General features: G+C 37.1%; 1 protein-coding gene across 2 annotated transcripts in view; it reads left to right on the forward strand.

The window, feature by feature from the left end:
* igsf21a (immunoglobin superfamily, member 21a) overlaps window positions 1-13,281 on the forward strand; it is a 695,152-nt gene that overhangs the window by 564,363 nt on the left and 117,508 nt on the right. For both annotated transcript variants that reach the window (XM_061977635.2, XM_061977634.2), the window contains exon 5: window positions 745-860. In XM_061977635.2, the coding sequence (XP_061833619.1) occupies window positions 745-860 (116 nt within the window). The remainder of the gene's footprint in view (window positions 1-744; window positions 861-13,281) is intronic.

A 13,281-nucleotide genomic window follows, 5' to 3' on the forward strand; every position in this document is an offset into this window, starting at 1 on the left:
GTGGTTTTCTGAAGTGTTCCTGAGCCCATGTGGTGATATCCTTTAGAGATTGATGTCGGTTTTTGATACAGTGCCGTCTGAAGGATGGAAGGTCACGGTCATTCAATGTTGGTTTCCGGCCATGCCGCTTACGTGGAGTGATTTCTCCAGATTCTCTGACCCTTTTGATGATATTACGGACCGTAGATGTTGAAATCCCTAAATTTCTTGCAATTGCACTTTGAGAAACGTTGTTCTTAAACTGTTTGACTATTTGCTCACGCAGTTGTGGACAAAGGGGTGTACCTCGCCCCATCCTTTCTTGTGAAAGACTGAGCCTTTTTTGGGAAGCTGTTTTTATACCCAATCATGGCACCCACCTGTTCCCAATTAGCCTGCACACCTGTGGGATGTTCCAAATAAGTGTTTGATGAGCATTCCTCAACTTTATCAGTATTTATTGCCACCTTTCCCAACGTTTTTGTTACGTGTTGCTGGCATCAAATTCTAAAGTTAATGATTATCAGTTAGAACATCAAATATGTTTTCTTTGTAGCATATTTAACTGAATATGGGTTGAAAATGATTTGCAAATCATTGTATTCCGTTTATATTTACATCTAACACAATTTCCCAACTCATATGGAAACGGGGTTTGTAGATAGCAGCAGTCCATTTCTTAGTTCTCTCTTTCCAAATTATATTTCTTGCTTATGTGTTGTGCAAAGTGGCGGTGATGAACCCAGCCTCTGCTTGTCTACACAGCTCCTCCAAACAACATCTCGGTGGTGGCGGAGAACACGCCGGCCCCGTTTAGTCGATACCAGGCCCAGAACTTCACTCTGGTCTGCACCGCCAAGGGAGGGAAGCCGGCACCGTCGGTGAGTTGGGACCTCCACAACATGACACTTTTTTTGTCCTATGGGGGTCACTATATTTAGTGGAGCAGCCAGAAAAAGGACACAATCTGCGATCCACCGGTTGGTCTTTGGGACTTTACTGGTCGATCCTGACAATATGAGGAAAAACACGTCTTGTGGCCTCAGTGCCCTTCTTCTGTCTTGCCAATACACCTCGCCCACCCTGGGCTTCTGTAAAGCTTGAAGACATGTTTTTGCTCATTTAAAAATGTGAGGTATCAAAATACATCGTAAATGTAGTGAAAGTTCAATAATAAGTCTGCTTGAATCAATTAAGGAATATCTAAGACGACTTTCACCCCCCATCACAAATGCAAAAGGGTTCCTTCCACCCTGATATCCACAAAGCTGATAGTTTTAACAGTGTGGTTGCTGTGGAAACAGTAAATATTTCCTGTGCTGAAAAGTCTCCATCAGAGTATATATTATAATCAATGTTCCCTCTAATTGTTCATGTGTGTGAGCAAAGGCAAAAAGTCCCTGAGCATTGAGTGGAGCCCATGTGAGCAACATCAGACGTGCACACTGTGGCTACACCAGCAGCACACCTGTCCCAAACCTGACTAAATAACAACTTCAATCTCCATCCATCTATCCATTTTACTACCGCTTGTCCCTTTCGGGGTCGCTGGAGCCTATCTCAGCTGCATTTGGGCGGAAGGACAAGTCCCCACCTCATCGCATGGCCAACACAGATAGACAGACAACATTCTCTTATCAAATGACAGCAGTCATTTCCATTTCTAATATAAGTGTTTAGGCCCACTTACAATGACAATAACAAAAAATATTGCTTTTCATGAACTGTGTACTTGTATTGTTTGTCTGGGTGGAGGTCCTGCTTTGGGAATAATTTGTACCCCTTTCAGACATTGCATTTAGTTCCATTAAAACATTCACATGTTGCACAATGAGATGTAAGCAGGGGAACATGTGTACATACTTCCTGTCTGTAAAAAATATATTTTTATTAGTATTTATTTAATATACTAACAGCATTTCATGATTAATATTTATAAATAAAGATTCCTAATAAATGACACTAGAATAAGCACACATTTAATCGGTAAATCATAGTGTAACGACCTGGAATTACACTTTATATGTGGTGTTGGAGTTGTCCGACTTTTTGTGTGGCTGTAAACGCAACACTGGTTAAGTGCCATATGTACATGTGTTGGCGCAAGTGAGAAAGAGCGAGCGGCTGCTGTTGATATAACAAAGATGCTTTTGGTCTGGTTTGTACTGCAGAAAATGACCACTTTTGTTAGATATCATTTTTTTTTACTAATGTTTTGGTGATGTGTTTATGGCCGACAATAAAGAGTTTTGCTCAGTAAAGTGATGGATGGAATTCATGTCCTCAAAGCGTCTCGACAGACGTTACAATATTTGAACAATGATGACGAAAACTGTTTTCTCTGTCGTGTCGAAAATTGTTATGCGCTTATTTTTTTATTTGATTTTGTGCGTGGCATAGATTTGCCGTGCGCAGAGGACGCTTGAGCAGTGCGCAATTGCACAGGCACGCACCTAAGAGGGAACGTTGATTATAATGTTTGTTTATAATTGTTGTTTCACTGCGTTTTATTTCATAAGTTTCCAGTGTTTTTCCCTCATTTTGTACACGGTATGCAACTTAAAAGAAATGCTATTGTGTTAAAAAGCCAGTCAGAGGGCAGAGGGCATGTTTCTAGTTTGTGTTTATTATATATATGAATATTTATATTTATTAGTTGTGTGTGTGTGTGTGTGTGTGTGTGTGTGTGTGTGTGTGTGTGTGTGTGTGTGTGTGTGTGTGTGTGTGTGTGTGTGTGTGTGTGTGTGTGTTTATATATGTATATATATATATATATATATATATATATATATATATATATATATATATATATATATATATATATATATATACACGTGTATATATATGTGTATACATGTGTATATATATATATATATATGCATGTATTTGTATATATATGTATATATATATATATATATTTATATATATATATGTATATATATGAGTATACATGTATATGTATGTATGTATATGTATGCAGTGTATATTTAAAATATTTATATATATATATATATATATATATATATATATATATATATATATATATATATATTTGTATGTGTGTTTATATGTATGTATATATATGTATGTGTGTATACGTGTATGTGTATATATACAGTATGTGTATGTAAGAATGTGTGTATATGTGTGTGTATATATGTATGTTTATATATGTGTATATATGATTATATATGTGTATACAGTATATGTATGTGTATTTATATGTATATACTGTATGTATGCGTATATTTGTATGTATTTATGTACGTATATATACATATATATGTATATATATATATATATATATATATATATATATATATATATAGATATATATATATAGATATATATATTTTTTCAGTATATATATATATATATATATATATATATATATATATATATATATATATATATATATATATATATATATATATATATTATTATTTATTTTTTATTTTTTTTTATTTTTTTTACATTTTTTTTTTAAGTATTGTCCCTAAAATTTGCAATTAAGCTAAGTGTATTAAATCAAATGACTCATCATAAAACAAACTAGTACATACATGGGGGCGGTATAGCTCGGTTGGTAGAGTGGCTGTGCCAGCAGCTTGAGGGTTCCAGGTTCGAGCCCCGCTCCATCCTAGTCACTGCCGTTGTGTCCTTGGGCAAGACACTTTACCCACCTGCTCCCAGTGCCACCCACACTGCTTTAAATGTAACTTAGATATTGGCTTTCACTATGTAAAAATGCTTTGAGTCACTAGAGAAAAGCGCTAAATATACATATTTCACTTCACTTCACATTACTTGATTACTAATACAATCAATAGATGCAGCTCCTATAGCGAGTGCAACATAATGTTACAACAAATGTGCAATCAAAGCCTCAATGTTTCTGCCATGCTGATGCAGGACTGACCACTTCAATGATGACCTCATGAATCAGGTATCACATTGTGATGCAGGACTGACCAGCGCCACTTAAATGATGAGGTCATGAATCAGGTATCAGATTGTGATGCAGGACTGACCAGCGCCACTTCAATGATGAGGTCATGAGTCAGGTATCACATTGTGAGGGCAGTGCATGTTAATGTTGCACCAGCAGCACTCACACCATGTTGATAATGCACGCACATACATCTATTTTCTACCTCATCATAAATGGATGCATATGCACACGGAAGGGATGTGCAACCATGCCAAGTGGTCATTGAGGATCACCGCTGGGTCATTCATCATTGTCCACAGGCGTATGCTAATGGCCTTCTGAGGCACGGTGCATGCAATTATGAGCCCAGTGAGAGGTCAACGCAAGGTGAACGTGATTTCCGCCTCTCAGGTGCCTTCTTGGTCAACACTCTGCCACTGATGTCACGGGGACACTTTTTAAGCCTTCTCTTTTCTCCCAGGCCCACGCTAGGAAAAGAGAATGGCCTCTGTGACGGCGGATAATTCACTTTGCAGCGAGACACCGAGCAAATGAGTCGGGATGAAAATAACATTTCCAGAAATGGAGGCCAAACTAGTGCTAACTAAAAGGGGCAATTTTTTGTGCCTCGCTATAATCAAGTGACTGAAAAGTGCCTTATTGTTATTGTTGGCGACGCAAGTGCAGAAAGTGTGTATCTACCAGTGGTCACCAACCTTTTACAGACAAGATCCCTGCTCTCAGCCCAAAACCAAAGCAAACTATACAGTATATATATATATATATATATATATATATATATATATATATATATATATATATATATATATATGTATGTATGTAAGTGTGGGAAAAAAATCTCAAGACTACTTCATCTCTACAGGCCTGTTTCATGAGGGGTTCCCTCAATCATCAGGAGATTTTAATAGAAGCATTCACATACCATGGTTTATGTAGGGAACAGAGTGGGTAGGTGCAGGCTGGAGTAGGGGCGTGGTGATTGGCTCATGTGTTACCTAGGAGGTGTTTCCGTCTGTGACGGCATGCTGATACAATTTCGCTGCGCTTGTTGAGGGATGACAGGTCTGGATGGTATATAATAAACAGTTTCTCTTTCAAGCATAGGTTGCATCTTTTATTACCACTATTGTAAGGTGTGCTGGATGCAAAAATTTGCCATGTTATTGAATATTCAACATTATTGTCTTTGAGGTCCCAAATGTGTTTTCTGATTTCTGTAGTATTCCGCAGGTTTTGGTTCCTGAAAGAAGCCTTGTGATTGTTCCATCTGGTTTTGAACTCTCCCTCGGTTAATCCTACATATGTGTCGGATGTGTTAATGTCCTTGCGTGTTACCTTTGATTGGTAAACGACTGATGTTTGTAAGCACCCCCCGTTGAGAGGGCAATCAGGTTTCTTGCGGCAGTTGCAGCCTTTGTTGGTTTTGGAGTCGCCCTGTCTGGGGGCAGACGGCTCATTTGCAATTGCTTTGTTGTGGTTTGAAATAATTTGTCTTATATTGTTCATACAGCTGTAGCTCAATTTAATGTTGTTCTTGTTGAATATTTTTCTTAGGGTGTTGCCTTTGGGGAAGTGTTTGTCAATCAGAGTGAGGAATTTGTGGCCAATATTAGTTGAGGCATTTTGCTGTCTCAACTAATATTGGCCACAAATTCCTCACTCTGATCGTCTGTATATTGTCGTATATTGTTCATACTGCTGTAGCTCAATTTAATGTTGTTCTTGTTGAATACTTTTCTTAGGGTGTTGCCTTTGGGGAAGTGTTTGTCGATCAGAGTGAGGAATTTGTGGCCAATATTAGTTGAGACGTTTTTGCTGTCTCAACTAGTGGTAATAAAAGATGCAACCCATGCTTGAAAGAGAAACTGTTTTTTATTTACCGTCCAGACCTGTCATCCCTCAACAAGCGCAGCGAAATTGTATCAGCATGCCGTCACAGACGGAAACGCCTCCTAGGTAACACATGAGCCAATCACCACGCCCCTACTCCAGCCTGTACCTACCCACTCTGTGCCCTATACAAACCATGGTATGTGAATGCTTCTATTAAAATCTCCTGATGATTGAGGGAACCCCTCATGAAACAGACCTGTAGAGGTGAAGTAGTCTTGTGATTTTTTTTCCCACACATACATATATTGCGCTCTACCACGGTATCGAGCACTATTATTTGGATAATCTTATTAAGACATATATATATATATATATATATATATATACACATTAGAGGCATTAAACACAGAGGCTATTTCATCCCACAAGCCTGTTTCGCAGGTTTCCCTGCTCGTCAGGGGATTTGAAAAGCAGGGAAACCTGCGAAACAGGCTTGTCGGGATGAAATAGTCTCTGTGTTTTTTTCCTGACCTAACATATATTCCGTTCTACCTCGGTATTGAGCACTGTATAACGGATAAACCACATAAACCTCAACTATATATATATATATATATATATATATATATATATATATATATATATATATATATATATATATATATATATATATATATGTGTATATATATATATATATATATATGTATATATATGCCCACTAACTCACTGACATCACTCACCTCACATGCTGTCATAGCTTAAAGGGCCACACACACACACATATACACATACGCTACTCTCATAACAACTATATATATATATATATATATATATATATATATATATATATATATATATATATATATATATATATATATATATATATATATATATATATATATATATATGTATATATATGCCCACTAACTCACTGACATCACTCACCTCACATGCTGTCATAGCTTAAAGGGCCACACACACACACATATACACATACGCTACTCTCATAACAACTAACAAGACATCATGGTGAAGCCAGAAGTCGAGTTTCTTAACATGGAGACAATCTCAATACTTTTATTTGGTCGAGCACAAAGAAAAGAACATTTTAGTAAATGTAAGTTGTGTCTTGGATCAAAGATCCTATCTACTTAAAGTTAAAGTTAAAGTGCCATTATGTTGCAGCTATTAAAAATAGTTTTGTCAATTTGTTCTGGCCTGAAATAAATTGGCCCTTTGAAACATATCTTTGTCTTTGTGTGTTGTATGTAGACCACATTGCTTAGCAGAGTTCAGTGATGCAAATGCATGTCAAGTTGATCAACACATTGTATTATTCTCCAGTGCAATAACAGTACTGACATGAAGGCTGAAAGGGCATTAATGGGGGAGCCTTAAAAAAAAAAAAAAAAAGTAACTCAATAATTACTTTTCACAGAAACACATTACTTTTTGGTGTAAGTAACTGAGTTACTAAGTGAGTTACTTTTGAAATAAAGTAACTAGAAACTGTAACTAGTTACTGGTTTTCAGTAACTAACCCAACACTGCTCATAGGGCTTCTTAAACCACATGATGTGAAGCCACGTCTGGGCGACGTGTGCACACCCATGCAGGTTTTGTTCCTCTGGAGACTTTGTGTGCTGGAAGTTTGCAAAAGTTACCCAACTTCATGAGGGGGGGGGGGGGAAGATAATCAACCAATATGTTGTTCACTCCACCTGCTCACACACACACTCTCACACACACACTCAGAAGAGGTATAATCAGCCCGCGGTGTGAGTGGGAACACCTGTGTTTGAAGGACTCGGTGTTGTTCTCCCGCATGGAATTGAAAAAGGCCGCCATGGCGCCTGAGTCACACCGTGTGGTGGAGCTTTTGTGACATCTTGGCACTGGAATTCCACTCATCTCGTCCGTGTTCAGGCTAAAATAAAGCACAGTGTCATGAAGTCTAAGCCACCAGTATTTTATGGGAGGAAAGTGAGGAGGAATGTGTCGTCAGCTGGGTAAGATCGATGGATTAATACTTTATTGATCCCGAAGGAAATTCAAGGCATCCAGTCGCAGTGTACAAGACATTAGTTACAGTGTACAAGACATTAGTTACAGTGTACAAGACATTAGTTACAGTGTGCAAGACATTAGTTACAGTATACAAGACATTAGTTACAGTGTACAAGACATTACTTAGAGTACAAGACATTAGTTACAGTGTACAAGACATTAGTTACAGTATAAAATACATTAGTTACAGTGTACAAGACATTAGTTACAGTATGCAAGACATTAGTTACAGTGTACAAGACATTAGTTATAGTGTACAAGACATTAGTTACAGTGCATTAAAACATTAGTTACAGTGCACAAGACATTAGTTACAGTGTGCAAGACATTAGTTACAGTGCACAAGATATTAGTTACAGTATACAAGACATTAGTTACAGTGCACAAGATATTAGTTACAATATACAAGACATTAGTTACAGTGCACAAGACATTAGTTACATTATACAAGACATTAGTTACTTTATACAAGACATTAGTTACAGTGTACAAGATATTAGTTACAGTGCATAAGATATTATTTACAGTGCATAAGACATTAGTTACAGTGCACAAGATATTAGTTACAGTGTACAAGACATTAGTTACAGTATACAAGACATTAGTTACAGTGTACAAGACATTAGTTACAGTGCACAAGATATTAGTTACAGTGTACAAGACATTAGTTACAGTATACAAGACATTAGTTACAGTGTACAAGACATTAGTTACAGTGTACAAGACATTAGTTACAGTGTACAATACATTAGTTATAGTGTACAAGACATTAGTTACAGTGTACAAGACATTAGTTACAGTGCACAAGACATTAGTTACAGTATACAAGACATTAGTTACAGTGTACAATTCATTAGTTACAGTGTACAAGACATTAGTTACAGTGCACAAGATATTAGTTACAGTATACAAGACATTAGTTACAGTGCACAAGACATTAGTTACATTATACAAGACATTAGCTACAGTGTACAAGACATTAGTTACAGTGCACAAGATATTAGTTACAGTGCATAAGATATTAGTTACAGTGCACAAGACATTAGTTACAGTGCACAAGATATTAGTTACAGTGTACAAGACATTAGTTACAGTATACAAGACATTAGTTACAGTGTACAAGACATTAGTTACAGTGTACAAGACATTAGTTACAGTGTACAATACATTAGTTATAGTGTACAAGACATTAGTTACAGTATACAAGACATTAGTTACAGTGTACAATTCATTAGTTACAGTGTACAAGACATTAGTTACAGTGCACAAGATATTAGTTACAGTATACAAGACATTAGTTACAGTGCACAAGACATTAGTTACATTATACACGACATTAGTTACAGTGTACAAGACATTAGTTACAGTGCACAAGATATTAGTTACAGTGCATAAGATATTAGTTACAGTGCACAAGACATTAGTTACAGTGCACAAGATATTAGTTACAGTGCATAAGACATTAGTTACAGTGCACAAGACATTAGTTACAGTGTACAAGACATTAGTTACAGTGCACAAGATATTAGTTACAGTATACAAGACATTAGTTACAGTGCACAAGACAGTTACATTATACAAGACATTAGTTACAGTGCACAAGATATTAGTTACAGTGCATAAGACATTAGCTACAGTGCACAAGATATTAGTTACAGTGCATAAGACATTAGTTACAGTGCACAAGACATTAGTTACAGTATACAAGACATTAGTTACAGTGCACAAGACATTAGTTACAGTGTACAAGACATTAGTTACAGTGCACAAGACATTAGTTACAGTATACAAGACATTAGTTACAGTGTACAAGACATTAGTTACAGTGTACAAGACATTAGTTACAGTGTATACAGTATATGTATAGCCTATACATTTAAATGTACATATTACATATTACATTAATATAATGGATATATAACAATAATTAACATAATTGTTTACTTCCGTGACGACCTCCTGAAAGTTTTGTAATCAATCAGAAAAATCAAGCAGCTAAAACATGGATAAGTGTGGAGAGAGTTTTGCATTTTTCCCATTAGGCTTTGTCATGGATTTAAATAGGGGTAATTTAGAATGTTTTATGATGCATAAATATGTTGTATTATGTCCACAGAGTGCAGTGAGCAGGTTGTGTTATGTGTGACCATGTGTGTTGATATTTTGTGTTAGTTGTTTTTTTTTCTTTTTTTCCCACCATGACTAGGGAAGGTTGTTTGCATTGGGTCATACAAGTAATTGCTGCGCATGCGTTCATTCAGAGCATAATTAAAGGTCATTGACCTATTAAATGTATTGTGTTTTGCGGGCCGTAGTTTGGACATCCCTGAAATGTTTTTATTTCCATTGGGACAGATTGTTCGGGCACCTGTGCAAAAATTGAGCGCTCTTAGCTTAGCTTAGCTTGGCTTTAGCCTTACCATTTTGGAGCTGCAATAACAAAACAAAAATGAGGTTACAATAATTTCCCGTGCTATGAAAGTGGGACAAAAATGAGGACTTAATTTGTTGTTTTGTCCAAAATGAATGTGTCACTGATAAACATGGTCGCCTTGACGTCGTGTCACAATAAGAAGAAATCTGAAACGTTTTACTTTGTCAAAAATGCAGAGAGTGCCTTTGTTGTGATAAATTAGTTTGGGCCCCCTCGCCTATGCAAATGATTCCCTGTTGCTAGGCAACCTCTCTACGCATCCTACCAGCAGGCCTGTTTTTTTTTTTTTCATCCAACACTTCCAGAGTATCCTGCTCATTTCTCGAATGACAAAAAGCTTTCAGTCATTTTTGTGTGTTTGTTTGATGCAGTCACTTTTTGAAGGGTCACATTTCCTGTGCATCCTTCAACGGGATGATGCGACTCGGGTCCACGGGAGAGGACCGCGGGCATCTATTCTCGGCGGTGAACAGGTGGCAGCAAAACTTTTACGCGTGCTTGAGAAAATCTGAATGATTGCATCAATTTTGATGAAAACATTCTTCAATAATAATGGAGTGGACTCTCTACGCATGCGCCGGTCTTTGTGGAGGACCACGGCACCTGGGAGTCTTTTGAGCCGGTCGTTAGGAGGAGATGACATTTTAGTTCAAGTTAAAGTACCAATGATTGTCACACACACACTAGGTGTGGTGAAATTTGTCCTCTGCATTTGACTCATCCCCTTGTTCACCCTCTGGGAGGTGAGGGGAGCAGTGGGCAGCAGCGGTGCCGCGCTCAGGAATAATTTTTGGTGATTTAACCCCCAATTCCAACCCTTGATGCTGAGTACCAAGCAGGGAGGTAATGGCTCCCATTTTTATAGTCTTTGGTAAAACTCGGCCGGGTTTTGAACTCACAACCTACAGATCTCAGGGCGGGCACTCTAACCATACTTGCCAACTCTCCTGGATTTTCCGGGAGACTCCCGAAGTTCAGCGCCTCTCCCGAAAACCTCCCGGGACAAATTATCTCCCGAAAATCTCCCGAAATTCAGGCAGACTCAGGTCCTGAGTCCGCTTTCCCACAATATAAACGGCGTGCCTGCCCAATCACGTTATAAGTGTAGAATGATGGAGGGCGAGTTCTTGGTTTCTTATGTGGGTTTTATTGTTAGGCAGTTTCATTAACGTCCTCCCAGCGCGGGAACAACACACAACAGCAGTCACGTTTTTGTCTACCGTAAAGCAGTTTGTCTGCCGTAAACAGCAATGTTGTGACACTCTTAAACGGGACAATACTGCCATCTAGTGCATTTGATGAAAGCACTTTTGTGCGTGGCACACAGCAATGCATCATCAGAGAGGGTGTTCAACATGGTTAGAAAAATAGTGACAGAGAATAGAACAAGGATGGACAATTCAACCCTTAACTCAACAAGTATATGTGTAAACAAATGAACACTGAAATTCAAGTATTTATTATGTATATATATATATTGTTGCGTTTTGGACCAGTCGTTCCTCCCAGGGAATTCAAGTCACAAGTCGCTCCCAAGCTCTTTACGACACTGTTTTGTAATATGATTATGAAATAAAAAGAAGTAACACTTAAATTCGGATATATGTAAATATCTGCCTCCGACTATATATATATATATATATATATATATAATAAAATAAATATATATTTATAGCTAGAATTCACTGAAAGTCAAGTATTTATTATGTATATATATATATATATATATATATATATATATATATATATATATATATATATATATATATATATATATATATATATATATATATATATATGTATATATATATGTATATATATATATATATATATATATATATATATATTGTTGCGTTTTGGACCAGTTGTTCCTCCCAGGGAATTCAAGTCACAAGTCGCTCCCAAGCTCTTTACGACACTTAAAGCTGAGTTGAAAAACCACCAGAGACAGAATAGGTATTTTGTAATATATTTGCAAAGCTTTGCATATATACATTGACAGAGACCGCATAGAACATTCAGTCGCCTCGCTAAAAATGGTCTGTCCCCCCCTCGACCAAAACCCCTCTTAAGTCCCTGGCAGTCCTGTGTCTCTAGCCAAAACAAATCCATTTTCTCTCTCTCTCTAACGTTCCTCATTCAAGGTTAAGCACACAGTTTTGCAGACAACCAAAAGACCACAATTGGAAGAAAAACACTAGCTGTTTTGTAATATGATTATGAAATAAAAAGAAGTAACACTTAAATTCGGATATATGTAAATATCTGCCTCCGACAATATATATATATATATATATATAATAAAATAAATATATATTTATAGCTAGAATTCACTGAAAGTCAAGTATTTCTTATATATATATATATATATATATATATATGAAATACTTGACATGGTGAATTCTAGCTGTAAATATACTCCTCCCCTCTTAGCCACGCCCCCAACCCAATCCCCCCCCACCCTCCCCCACCTCCCGAAATCGGAGGTCTCAAGGTTGGCAAGTATGCCACTAGGCCAGTTGACTGTTGGTCATGATCTTCTAAAGACTATCAGGTCTATCGTTCATATTGACACTAATCAATATCAGTATCACCTAAAACACTGTCTAGTACAGGGGTGTCCAAACTAGTGACGTCTGCAATTTGGCACACAAAACGTCATGAGGAATATTGCCCGCAGGGAGATTGCATTCACTTTAAAAGACTGAGTGTGATACCACCTTTTTGTCGCCATCTAATGGAAAATGCGAATGATTAATTAGGCTCTGATAGAAGTAATGCACAGTGCCAATACAACCTTCCCTAGTCATGGTGAGAAAAAAAAATGTCAACAGACATGGTCGCACATATTACAGCCTGCTCACTGAACGTTGCGGATATTATGAAAAATGTCCCAGCATCATAAGAAATTCCAACTTACACCCATTTAAATCCTTTGCATGATTGGAAAAATGCTAAACACTCTCCACTCTTATCCACGTTTGGTGCATTTCAGCTGCTTGACATTTCTGATTTA

The sequence above is a fragment of the Nerophis lumbriciformis genome, linkage group LG18, assembly GCF_033978685.3.
Source record: "Nerophis lumbriciformis linkage group LG18, RoL_Nlum_v2.1, whole genome shotgun sequence".
Lineage (NCBI taxonomy): Eukaryota > Metazoa > Chordata > Actinopteri > Syngnathiformes > Syngnathidae > Nerophis > Nerophis lumbriciformis.